Source organism: Phyllopteryx taeniolatus, chromosome 13 (assembly GCF_024500385.1).
Source record: "Phyllopteryx taeniolatus isolate TA_2022b chromosome 13, UOR_Ptae_1.2, whole genome shotgun sequence".
Classification (NCBI taxonomy): Eukaryota; Metazoa; Chordata; class Actinopteri; order Syngnathiformes; family Syngnathidae; genus Phyllopteryx; species Phyllopteryx taeniolatus.
The window spans coordinates 7,387,585-7,400,738 of NC_084514.1; the positions used below are offsets into that span (position 1 = coordinate 7,387,585).

Genomic DNA, 13,154 nt, shown 5'->3' on the forward strand with positions numbered 1-13,154 from the left:
CCAAAATGGTCGGCTTTCTGTTCAATTTCGGGCATGGGTCCGTGAGACTTTTTTGTGCGTCCTGTTATAATAGACACGTCCACCCAATTTTGTGTAGATTGTTAAAACTGGTGTCCGGGGCTTTCCAGGGAGCACTACCGAGTGAGTTTTGGGGGGTCTTGTCCGAAACACCGATACAATACAAACATTTTCAACAGCCTGCACGTGCTTGGATAAATTGGTATTTTTTTCACGTTGATGCCTGGAAACCAAAATGGGACCTTTTATGATTGTATTAAAAATAATTAGTAAAATGATTGCGTGGAATTAATGTACAACCCCAATTCCAATGAAGTTGGGACGTTGTGTTAAACCTAAATAAAAACAGAATACAATGATTTGCAAATCATGTTCAACCTATATTTCATATTTCATACACTACAAAGAGGAGATATTTAATGTTCAAACTGGTAAACTTTATTGTTTTTAGCAAATAATCATTAACTTAGAATTTAATGGCTGAAAAAAAAAGCTGGGACGTGGCAAAAAAGAGTGAGAAAGTTGAGGAATGCTCATCAAACACGTGTTTTGAACATCCCACAGGTGAACAGGCTAATTGGGCACAGGTGGGTGCCATGATTGCGTATAAAAGGAGCTTCCCTGAATTGCTCAGTCATTCACAAGCAAAGATGGGGCGAGGTTCACCTCTTTGTGAACAAGTGCGTGAGAAAATAGTCGAACAGTTTAAGGACAATGTTCCTCAACGTACAATTGCAAGGAATTTAGGGAGTTCATCATCTATGGTCCATAATGTCATCAAAAGGTTCAGAGAATCTGGAGAAATCACTGCATGTAAGCGGCAAGGCCGAAAACCAACATTGAATGCCCGTGACCTTCGATCCCTCAGGCGGCACTGCATCAAAAACCGACATCAATGTGTAAAGGGCTCGGGAACACTTCAGAAAATCAATGTCAGTAAATACAGTTCGGCGCTTCATCCGCAAGTGCAACTTAAAACTCTACTATGCAAAGCAAAAGCCATGTATCAACAACACCCAGAAACGCCGCCGGCTTCTCTGGGCCCGAGCTCATCTTAAGATGGACTGATGTAATGTGGAAAAGTGTTCTGTGGTCCGACGAGTCCACATTTTAAGTTGTTTTTGGAAATTGTGGCTGTTGTCTCCTCCGGGCCAAAGAGGAAAAGAACCATCCGGACCATTATGGACGCAAAGTTCAAAAGCCAGCATCTGTGATGGTATGGGGCTGTGTTAGTGCCAATGGCATGGGTAACTTACACATCTGTTAAGGCACCATTAATGCTGAAAGGTACATACAGGTTTTGGAGAAACATGCTGCCGTCCAAGCAACGTCTTTTTCATGGACGCCCCTGCTTATTTCAGCAAGACAATGCCAAACCTCATTCTGCACATGTTACAACAGCGTGGCTTCGTAGTAGAAGAGTGCGGGTACTAGACTGGCCTGCCTGCAGTCCAGACCCGTCTCCCATTAAAAATGTGTGGCGCATTATGAAGCGTAAAATACGACAACGGAGACCCCGGGCTGTTGAACAGCTGAAGCTGTACGTCAAGCAAGAATGGGAAAGAATTCCACCTACCAAACTTCAACAATTAGTGTCCTCAGTTCCCAAACGTTTATTGAATGTTGTTAAAAGAAAAGGTAATGTGACACAGTGGTAAACATGACCCTGGCCCAGCTTTTTTGGAACGTGTTGCAGCCGTAAAATTCTAAGTTCATGATTATTTGCTAAAAACAATCAAGTTTATCAGTTTGAACATTAAATATCTTGTCTTTGTGGTGTATTCAATTAAATATAGGTCGAACATGATTTGCAAATCATTGTATTCTGTTTATATTTATGTGTAACACAACGTCCCAACTTCATTGGAATTGGGGTTGTATTTTAAGTTTTGCTTTTTATGGCGAGTCCTTAAACTTTGTCATCATGCTCAGCCGAGACGCAATGACAAAAATTCCAATTCTTAGCAATTTTGCGTCTGTCTAGTATACCAAATTCTCAATTGGAAGCAATCAAACAAAATCTCTCCACTTTGACGGACACATGGAAAAAGCTTTTTTTTTTTTTTTTTTTTTTGTGAGTTTGTGTGATAGACATGCTCACCCAATTTCAGGTTGCGAAATCAAACTGGCTTCAGGGCCTGAATTTTCAAAATCTCAATGACAAGTCTGTCTTTGAGGGACCCCTGGAAATGGCCAAAATTACCGTAAAATGGCCACTTTGACCCAAAATGGTGGACTTCCTGTGACTTTTCAGGCATGGATTCTTAAGACTTTTTTGGACATACCTATCAAATTTCATATTGATAAGTGAAATTGGCTTCAGGGACTGAATTTCCAAAATCTCTCGGGTCACTGAAAAAGACTAAAATGACCCTAAAGTGTTCGCTTTGAGCCAAAACAGCAGACTCCCTTTGTCTTTTTAGCAGTGGCTTCTCGAAACTTTTATGTTGGTCTACTCATGCCAGACACACCTACCAAATTTCATGTTGTTAAGTGAAACCGGCTTTGGAGGCTGCATTTTCACAATCTCTTGGACAAGTCTGTCTTTGAAGGAATCCTGGAGGCGGCCAAAATGACACTAATATGGCTGCTTTCAGCCAAAATGGCAGACTTCCTGTGTCTTTTTTTTTGTGGCTCTACTCATGATAAAAATGCCTACCAAATGTCATGTTGCTAAATGGAACTGGCTTTGGGGGCTGAATTTTCTTTGTGTTATTTTCTACTCAGTTAATTGAATATGAACTCTACTACCACTACTGCTCCTCCTCCTTTTCTCAAGGAACGCTGATGTACTATAACACCTGTTCTTGCCTTTTTCCTCTTTAGTAAGACTCTTCTATTGTAAGGCAGGGTTTCCCAAACTGGATACGTACATAAACTTGAGAATTTTCAACGATAAACAGGAATCATAGACATGGTGTGCCTGCTTTGATGATCAATGACTGTCCCCCCGATGCATTTTGTGCCCCCTACATCACAAGTTTGGGAAACTCTGCTGTAAGGGAATGCCTTCTACTAATTGCCTAGTGAAAACTCTTCCGCCCTGCACCGACACAAGAGTGCAAATGCAAGCACTTGAGCGGCAATGCAAGCAAAAACAAACAAAAAAAAAAGAAAAAACTGCCACTCAAAGAATGCCAAACATGCGTTCGAGACCAAACATGTTTACATCCTTTCAGAGCGTCTTGTGCGTCGATGCCTGCAGCGCTTGGGAGCGTTCCCATGCCAACCCTTCGCCTGCGTGTCTTTTTAAGTTGCATTTTCTGTCACTATAATTTTTTGTCTCTGTCTTACTTACTTGTATATGGTTTGAAATTAAAAAAAAAAAAAAAAAAAAAAACAGCCTTGGCATCTACCAGCCGGTGCGTCTTCTTCTGCTGCAAAAAAATGTTAGCAGTGTGTGGTTAAAGCCATTTCGTTTTCTTCCCTTCTGTGCTGCACGTCAGTCACTCAAAGCCAACATGACTGAACTGAACGCAGCCTGTATGCAAATCACCTACAGCGTGTACGCCAATCGGAAGAACACGGACAGATAACTTTGACAGTAATTGCTTGTCATGACTGTCGTGTTGATCTAATGACTATATTAGTTGTTTGTACCCCACAAAACAGGAGCCCTGTGGGCCCATAAGAACTTTTAAAAAGCAAATAGAAGCTTCGCGGGACTATAGGTTTTGGAGGAAAAGCGCAAAAAATGTTTTGTAAATGTTCAATGTAAAAATGAAAGTTGTGCTAATAAATAGAATATATTTTTATGAATAGATATTTTTTTAAAATATAGTATATATTAAATATATATAAATACTGTATATGCACTATTCATATGTAACTATCCAAGCCTCCCTTCAATCCAAAATGCAGAAGCCAATTTTTTGACAAATGTGGCGACCAGTTCCGGGTGTACCCTGCCTCTCGCCCAGAGTCAGTTGGGATAGGCGACCCCACTGAGGATAAGCGGTACCGAAAATGGATGCATGTAATTTGACACTGCATTGTTACAATGTATCTTTTTTGAAAAAAAAAATATATTCATGTTGTACCTTGCTAACAGGTTCCATGCAGACAAAAAAAAACATTATAAAATGTGTTTTAAAAAAAAAAATATTCCAATATAACATAAATGTTGCTTATATCTCGAAAAAATATGTATTGTATTAAATAGATTTCATATTATTACATATCAATTGCTGTTTACAAATGATTAATTCCAGTTTCCATGCCTTAAAAATAGAGAGAAAATATATACTGTATGTGCTTTAGCAATCTTATATTAGAATGCTCAACTCTACTATTACCATTTAAAGTTTTTCTTAAAATACATAATTAAGGCATAAAACAAGCGGAAACTTGACAGTTACATTTTCTCTTTGGTTTTGTCAAGTTTCTCTCTGGTGTATGGCATGGAATTCTAATTAATGTCATTTTGAATGCATGCACGCTGAAAAAAAACGTCATTTTCTGTCGCACGCGATTAAAATGTGGTAAACTGATGTAAATTTCTCCTCTTTTCCTCAAAGATTACCAAATGATTCATGTTAGATTAACACATTTTAATCATGTGCCCGTAAGTGTTCCAATTAAGTAAATTCGAAAGATTCCCCCCCCCCCCCCGCCCCCCCATTGTATATTTCCTCATATTTGTCTATATTAAAAAAATAAAATAAAATCAGAAGAAAGCGAAAATGTTACATGAAGACAATTTTTGGCTTTCAACAAACACACACGCCAAAGTGGTCACCCTGTTGTAATTAAATGTTGTGTTAATGAATTCTAATCACAGCTTCGTCTCCAGCGTAGAAGCTTTTCTGGACGATCTGGCTCGGCAACACGAGCAGCTGTTTGCTGGGCTGTGATTGATTGGACCGCGGGCCTGAAGAATTTGCATATAGCAGCAATAGAAGCAACAACAGGAGCGTGCAAAACACACACACATGTACACAAAGCATCCAGTGGATGGTGAGGGAGCTTTGCTGGAGTCTGTAGGTGGTGATGTGCGACATAGTGTGAAGGCCGACAAAGTTTGCCACATTCGAGGGAATGTCGTCTTCACACAGGTAAGCAGCTTTGGTGAGGTGATATGGTGATGCGTTTTGGGAGTTAATTAAGTGCTGTCGCTGTCAGAATGGAGGATGGACACGGTTGGGAGGAGGAAGCGGAGCAACTTGAACCTCCTTTGCCGCTCAAGTCTGACGAGGATGATGGTGGGGCCTGGCCGTTCTTGCCACTTGCTCACCACTATGTGCACCGCACACATGGTAAGGAAACTGACAAGTCATAATAAACCTATTGTATATTCAACTAAAACCAGACCACACACAGAAGGAACATTGCAGCATTGACATATATATCTGTGAAACGTTGCTGTAATCGTTAAAAAAAAAAAAAAAAAAGACATCATAATAAAAGGCAAATGTTCATACTGTAAAAGGTAAGAAACAGCACAAAGAAAATTTTATTCATACAAATCTGTAAAATAAATGGATAAAAACAATTAGCAAACAAAATAGATATTAAAAAGCTGTTATATATATATATATATATATGATTATCAGATATGATGCCCTTGCCCTAAAGTACATGAAGAAAAATACTCAAATTAAAAAGTGAATAAGAAATCAAAATATAATACATTTAATAAATTAAAGGACCTAATATGAGTTTCTGTTTATATTTCAGCCAGGTGCAAAATTAGTAGCGTTGCCACCGTGTCAATTTTGCATTCTCATTTGGATGGATGCTGGGGACATCAAGTAAATGTCAACTCCGCCACTTCCTGCTACTCTACTGTAATGCACAAAATTCCACGACGGGAGTGCCTCTCAAACACGGGTGGGAAAACTTAGGTGCTCAAGGGAAAAACTACTTGGTTTTTTTTTTTTAATCGTCGAAATGTGCCAAGTCATTCAAAGAGAGATTATCATGAATTAAACCTCTATTTAACAAAATAAATGCATGTTCAATGTTTATGTATTGTTTTATTATTTGAATACTGTTTTATTATTAAATAAAAAACAGTAGAGCTTTTTTTGTTTTTTTAAATCCAATCCAAACAGCAAGAAAATGAAACAAGATTAAGGTCTTGCATGATGGCCTATGGTAAGTAATAAACATTGTCCAATTGGTGCTGCAGCAATATTGTACAATTTGTGCAAAATTATAATATTAAAAGTGTATCTACTGTACCAACAGACTTCCACCCTGAGATGTGTCATGACTTGAGTCGCCACTGTGCTCTGTGCTGCCATCAGCGAAGAAGCCCCGAACCACCCTCCCAAAACTGGTAAAATTACCACAACAAATAAATACCAGTATGTACTTTTTGCAGAGGTGGGTAATAATGAACTGCAAATATTTTGTTGCTGTGGGGGGTTTGAGTGCAAAAACTGCTGGCAAGACTTGAATGTAGCCTCACTAAACCTCCCCCCCCCTCAAGTCTAGTTACCAAAGCGCACTCCTCACTACCGTGCACATGCACGATTCTCAATCATGGCCGTTCACAATGGGATGCTCACAACACTAAACTAGCATTACCACCGTAAACTAGCCGCATTTAGCCACAACTGCTACATAGGTAGCAAGACTTATTTGTAATAACAATAACGGCTCTACCGGGGTTCAATGTGTGGAGTTTGCATGTTCTCCCCGTGCCTGCGTGGGTTTTCTCCGGGCACTCCGGTTTCCTCCAACATCCCCCAAAAAAACCATGCATGGTAGGTTAATTTAAGTCTCTAAATTGCCCGTAGGTGTGAATGTGAGTGCAAATGGTTGTTTGTTTATATGTGACCTGCAATTGGCTGGCAACCAGTTCAGGGTGTACCCCGCCTCCTGATAGCTGGGATAGGCCCCAGCACACCCGCGACTCTAATGAGGAGAAGCGGCTCAGAAGATGGATGGATGGAATAACGACTCTATTTCCGTAGACTGCTGATCCGCGGCGACTGATTGATTTTTGTACAAACCCAAGGCTTGCTGCGCGTGTTTACCATTTTGCCACCTAATGCTGGGCGTACCAGCGCAACGAGGGCGTGTCCTTTGACGCGTGTGACACTTCTGCGGCAAAAAGTCGGTCTCGACTTACACCTGCTGATGACACCGTGTTCTGTCAGCACATAATCAATGAATAGATTCACTGGCACACTGTGCTTCGCAATGTGCGGTGTGAAAAAGCCCTAACAGCACTTAAATATACTAAAACTTAAAAAAAAAAAAAAAACTAACTAACAGTTCAGTTGAAATGCATTGCAAATAAACATCAAGATACAATTGTACCTAAATAAGTGTTTAAGAACAAACAGTTCTTATTCCTAAAGATGAAATGTGTTAAACTTAAACGTTAAATACCATTTAATTGTACTTCAATAAAGTTGAGCTAAGATGAGTTAGAGGCAGCGATTCACATACCTCTAAAAGGAGCCTTTGTGTCACTAGTTGTTATCATGAGTTAATTTAGCGGGGTTTTTTTTTTCACTTGGCAACGTTGTATGTTAGTTAATTAAAAAGGCAAACTGTGAGTTTTTCTTTTTTCTTTTTTTTTCTCGTTGTGACAAGTTATCAAAACAAGTACTGGTACTGTATAAAATTGACAGTAAAAAATATTTTTTACTTTTGTACTTCAGAACGCCAATTAGTAATTTTTTTTTTACTTCAAGGAGTTGAATCAGTACGTCTCTTTTTAGCAGTATTTTCCCACACATTTCTCCTTAAGTACAGAGTGTGACTGCTTTTGTGACCTCTGACCTTTTGCGAGCGTCCCATCTTCTGCGCGTCAGGCTACGAAGCCAGGTGTCGCCGAGCGTCTCGGTGAACGTGCCGCACTTCTTTGTGCCGCCTGAAGAGCTCGTGTCGAGAGTCAGCGGTGTGACGACGACAACGGCGGCGGTCTCCTCGGCGGCGGTCTCTTCGGCGGCCTCGCACGCACACCAGAGACGACGAAGCCTGCCAAAGGAGTCGAGTGAGTACTGTTGTGGTTTGGCACTCATCATCTCTCATTGTGTCATTACAGCACACTATTACCATAACATTGGAATGTCTCTTGTTGCATCCTGTTAATTAATCTTTCACCACGGCAGGGCGGGACAGTTTAATATGTTGGGAGTAAAACAAAAAATACTGTAATTGTTTATCACAGAAATAAAATTTAAAAAAATGAGAAGTGTGTTATTGTCCATCAACATGAAACTTGGAAGAAAAAAAAGGAGAGAAAATGTAAAATGTAAAATTTGATAATGTCTTAACGGTCTATTATCATGAATACACAAATTGGAATTGTCCATCCACACAGAAAATAATCAAAACGGAAAATATCATAACAATCTATCATTGCAGAAGTAAAACCAAAAAAACAAGAAAATGTCTTAACTGGCCATTATCACGGAAGTAAAACTATAAAATGAGAAATGTTGTAACTGTCCATCAACACAGAAGCTAAACAATTAGAAACTCTCATAGCAAATCATCATTGCAGAAATAAAACAAAAAGTGAGAAAATGACATCACTGTCCATTATCACAGAAAACTATAAAATGAGGAAATGCTTGTTTATTGTTTATTATTCTAAACGAGAAACTAAAACGAGAAAACAGAACTATCAATCATCGCAGAAGTAAAACAAGAAAATGTCGTCCAGCCATCGTCAAAGACTTTAAACACACCCAAAAAAATATGACTTTCAAGTTTATTTGCTGTATTTAACCCTAACCCACTCAAAATCAATTTAAAATCTGTCATTTTTACGTTCAGTGATTAGCCCACTGTAATCAATGTAATTACTGAAAAATATGATTGATTTTAAAGTTCACATGTTCTGATGGATTTTCTGGTCAGGAAACATCTTCATCACCTACTCCTCGGACTCGTCTTGTGAGATGATCGGCCTCGTTGACTTCCTGTCCAAACATGGCTTCCAACCTGCCGTAAAGCCAGCCTCTTTTTCTATAATCGCAAATGTCCTTATTCTGTTTTTATATACAGTTGCGCCTTGATTTACGAGTTTATGTTGTCCCTTGTCGAAGCTCGTAACTCAGAACACTTGTATCTCAAATCATCTTTCCCCATTGAATTGAATTGAAATCAATGGAAATGCCATTAATCTGTACCAGCCTCCCCCCAAAAAAAAATTTGAAATTTGTTTTGAACAAGGATAATAGTACTCGATAATATCTGACTTTATAACAAATATAGTGATAACATAATAATATAGATTGTAAAGAATTAAACACTTAGTGCAGCAAGATTAATTCATTGTGATTGTGCGGCTCCTCGGAGGGATATACATGGAGAAAAAATCACAACTCCTCAGTAAGCTGCAGAAATAGTCGATCTTCGCAGAGGATAAAGAATATATGCCTGAAAGTATACTACAAATGTTGCTCCTCTGTTTGTGTTCAAATATTGTGTTTCTTGTAGGGTTATAACGCCACACTTGTGCTATTCGTTAGCCCATATGAGGCGTTTTACATTGTTTGTTAACATTAAGCTAAGCTTACTTTCCCAAGTCACAACGATGTGGTCGTTTTAAATAGACGTGTCATTCGCTTCGTTTTTGTTTTTGTTTAGTTTGACAACAGACTTCAACTAGGAGTAGCTTTTTCGAAGAATTGTTCACTATCTGCCCAACTGCTGCTCGTTCTGTGAAGTGTCACCATACAGCGATCGTGTCTCAAATTTTTGCTCGCGAGTTCAAATAAAGATATTGTAATGATGTGATATTAATGGCACAGATGGACACAGTTGACAGGCCCCGTACAAACGTGGACGTCATCACTTGGGAGCACGCTTTCATTAAAGACGTAAGTTAACACCACACCACTTTTTTTTTCTTGACTAATATTTAATATACTCATATATTAGTCATTTTATTTTTTGTTTCTTTTTAAATATGCTTTGTATTGACGACAACAACATTTCACACAAATGTAAGGTAAAGAAGAAACTATATATGTGTTTTAGGGATGTCCTTTTGTACTTGTTACTATTTGTTTTACTATATATATATATATATATAAATAACAAAATAATAATAAAAAATGAAATACAAAATGAAATAAAAAAATATTTGCATGAAATGTTACTGTAATCACATTAAACACAACAAAAATCGAGATACAAGGTACCAGGTGATAAAAAAGTGAGAAACTGCACCTTTTTTTTAAATGAACAGTTGGGAAAAAACAAAAATACAGGTACTAAATGATTTTTTTTTTATTTCATAGAAAATATTGAATTATTATTATTATATATACTCCAATAATTGTGTTTATTTTCTTAGCAGCCATCCACCCCCATCATTGTGGCTATCAGTCCGCGCTACAAGGCAGACATTGAAGGCTGTGCTGTGCACACACGCGGTTTGCACACTAAATACATTTACTCCATGGTAAGACAGCGGATATAAAAAGTCCACACACCCAAGTTCAAATGCCTGATTTTGTTATTGTTGAGAATTGTTCTATCCACTGTAACTGCATTTTTAATGGAATGAGGCAATCATTTATTATAAATGCTAATTTAAAATTTTCTTAGATGCAGCATGAATTCATCCAACAGGGCAGCTTGAACTTCCGGTTCATCCCTGTGCTCTTCCTCGATGCCTCCCAGGTTACATTCTTCTCCACGTTGTTTGATTGACGACGTACCCTCCTTAGCATGTGTCCGTGCCGTGTGACCATACAGGAGGACGTTCCGGCTTGGCTTCAGAACACGCGTGTCTACCGCTGGCCGCGGGACACGAACGACCTGTTGCTGCGACTGCTGAGGGAGGAGAGGTTTGTTCTTCCTCCGGTGCCCGTGGAGCTCTCCCTCATCATCACACCTGTGGCTACCACATCTTAAATCCTACCATAATAGCTCTATATGGATCTTTCAAGGATTGGAAGACACTTTAGGAACCAACATTTTTTTTTTTTAAATGGCCATTAATATTACTGTAATTTGTATAATGCGCACCCATGTATAATACGCACCCCCAAAGTTGACCTCAAAATTTTGGAAAACCCTTCTACCTATGTATAATGCATTTTTACCATGCATGATTTTGCTTCTACCCAGATGATCAAAACATGAAGTATTATCTGTATTTTGTTAGTTTTTTCAAAAAATTATTCTGAAGTTAAGCATTTTATTTGAACACACAATACTTTCTTTTTATTTACTTGTTATTATTTTGAAATTCACAGCCCTACTTTTATTTAGTAAATGAGAAACACACAGTTGTGCTCATACGTTTGATTACCCAGGCAGAATTTGTAAGATGTGTACAATTCTTTAAAGAACACATGAAGGACCAGGTGAAACACATTTAATTTTATTTTAATGAGATTCAAATTAAACTGTCAAGCATTTCAGAAAAGCATGATCATTAAACAAAACATAACCATCAAGAAATTCATGATGGCTGTTGTTCAGTCATCATTCGTATTAAAAAAAAAACAATATTTCACAAATTCTGCCTGGGTAAACTTATGACCACAATGATACATATTTGCAGTCATATGTACCCCTGTTATAAGTCACTGATGGTGTAGTGGTACACTCGCCTGACTTTGGTGCGGGCAGCGTGGGTTCAGTTCCCACTCAGTGACGGTGTGAATGCGAGTACGAATGGTTGTCTATGTCTACGTGTGACCTGCGACTGACTGGCGACCAGTTCGGGGTGTAGTCCGCCTTTCGCCCAAAGTCCGCTGGGATAGGCTCTGGCACCCCGCGACCCTAACCAGGATAAGCGGTGTTGAAAATGGATGGATGGATGTACCCCTGTTATATTGGAATGAATGTGTAGGCTACACCTTTTTCATAACCATTAGGTGACTGTGACATACTAGAATGAAAGTGTACAACATTTTTATAACCTCTAGATGGTAGCATACATTTATAAAATGTAAAAGTTGTTTCTTTTCCCCCTATACCTATGTATAATGCGCACTCTTGACTTTTGACATTTTTTGTGAGGGGAAAAAAATTTGCATTACACATGAAAAATTATGGAACTTTGATTACAGTAATAGGATAGTAAATCAATGTTTATGTTAGAGCTTCTACTCAAGAGAACATGCTAGCTGTGTTAGCTGCTATGCTAGCTGGGCCACGAACAAACTTTGATATTTGTATGTCTGAACAATTTTGAAAAGTACAAGAGGGGACATAACTTGGGTCTACCAAAAGTCAGAGCAATTAGCTTGATGTAATTTCTGCTCACTTTTTCTTTTTAGGTTTTAGTAACAGGGTTGCGTGTACTTTGAGAGAAACAACTTCCAAGCATAATTACAACTATTTAAAATACATCCGTGATCAAATAAAATTTTGTAAGGAAGGTATATTAACAATCATACCAAAAAAAAAAACAACAGATTTAAAACGCATTTTATCTGTATGTGTTATCGATATATTGTCCATCATCAAGAGGAAGGAACAAGGCAAAAAAAAAATATCATTTTAGGGGCTAATCAAGAGCCACTTTTATGATGGCTACAGTTACAGTTAAAAATACAGCTTGGTTTGGTCTTGCTGGAAGAACAAAATTTGAACCAGTGTTTTGAAATCTGACAGGCATTTATTTGAGTCCTTAGAATAATTATATGGTAAATATTAAATGAGCTTCCACTTGTACAGCGCTATTCTACCTTCAAGGTACTCAAAGCCCTTTGATTAACATGCATACTGTAAATACATAACGACATGCTATACTTATATCTGCTCTCGCCTCGCCCCCAGGCTTCTTCCTCCACCTTCCAAAAACATGCCATTTGAACATGGTTGTGTTGACTTTTTATATCCACTGTAACCACCTTTCACCTCCTTTGTTAATATTTGTATTACTGACTGTGTTGATTGTGTTACCAGAAATAAATACATAAGTCAATTACAGTTTACAGTTTTTTTCTGAATTGTACAAACTTTGTATGAATCATTTTGGTGACGGGTGTCCTTTTTTTTTGGCTTGATCACCTGCCCCCAAAAATGACTGTGCATGTGCCTGACCTTTGAGGTATGGTTTTGCCTCACTCAGGGCACTCAGTCATTTAACAACCCCCACCTCCCCCACTTTTGCCCTCCAAAAAAGGCGTGTGAGAGCAGCCGGGCTAAGAATAACCGTCCAGGAGGGTAAAGTTACCTCGACGTGTTGTGCTCGGTGTTCTACC

General features: G+C 38.5%; 1 protein-coding gene across 4 annotated transcripts; it reads left to right on the forward strand.

Moving 5' to 3' along the window:
- Positions 1-4,667: 4,667 nt before the first annotated feature.
- Positions 4,668-12,882, forward strand: LOC133487935 (E3 ubiquitin ligase TRAF3IP2-like). 4 transcript variants are annotated; one of them, XM_061795246.1, is made up of 9 exons: positions 4,672-5,072; positions 5,140-5,273; positions 6,208-6,298; positions 7,788-7,969; positions 8,842-8,930; positions 9,738-9,806; positions 10,289-10,393; positions 10,540-10,614; positions 10,690-12,882. In XM_061795246.1, exons 1-9 carry the CDS (start codon positions 5,056-5,058, stop codon positions 10,846-10,848), a joined length of 921 nt encoding a protein of 306 aa, XP_061651230.1. In that variant the 5' UTR covers positions 4,672-5,055; the 3' UTR covers positions 10,849-12,882. The 4 variants fall into 4 exon arrangements, with proteins under 4 accessions (XP_061651233.1, XP_061651230.1, XP_061651231.1 ...); XM_061795245.1 differs by having other exon boundaries at positions 4,675-5,072; positions 10,286-10,393; positions 10,690-12,881; XM_061795249.1 differs by lacking the exon at positions 10,540-10,614 and having other exon boundaries at positions 4,668-5,072; positions 10,615-10,830.
- The last annotated feature ends 272 nt before the right edge of the window (positions 12,883-13,154 follow it).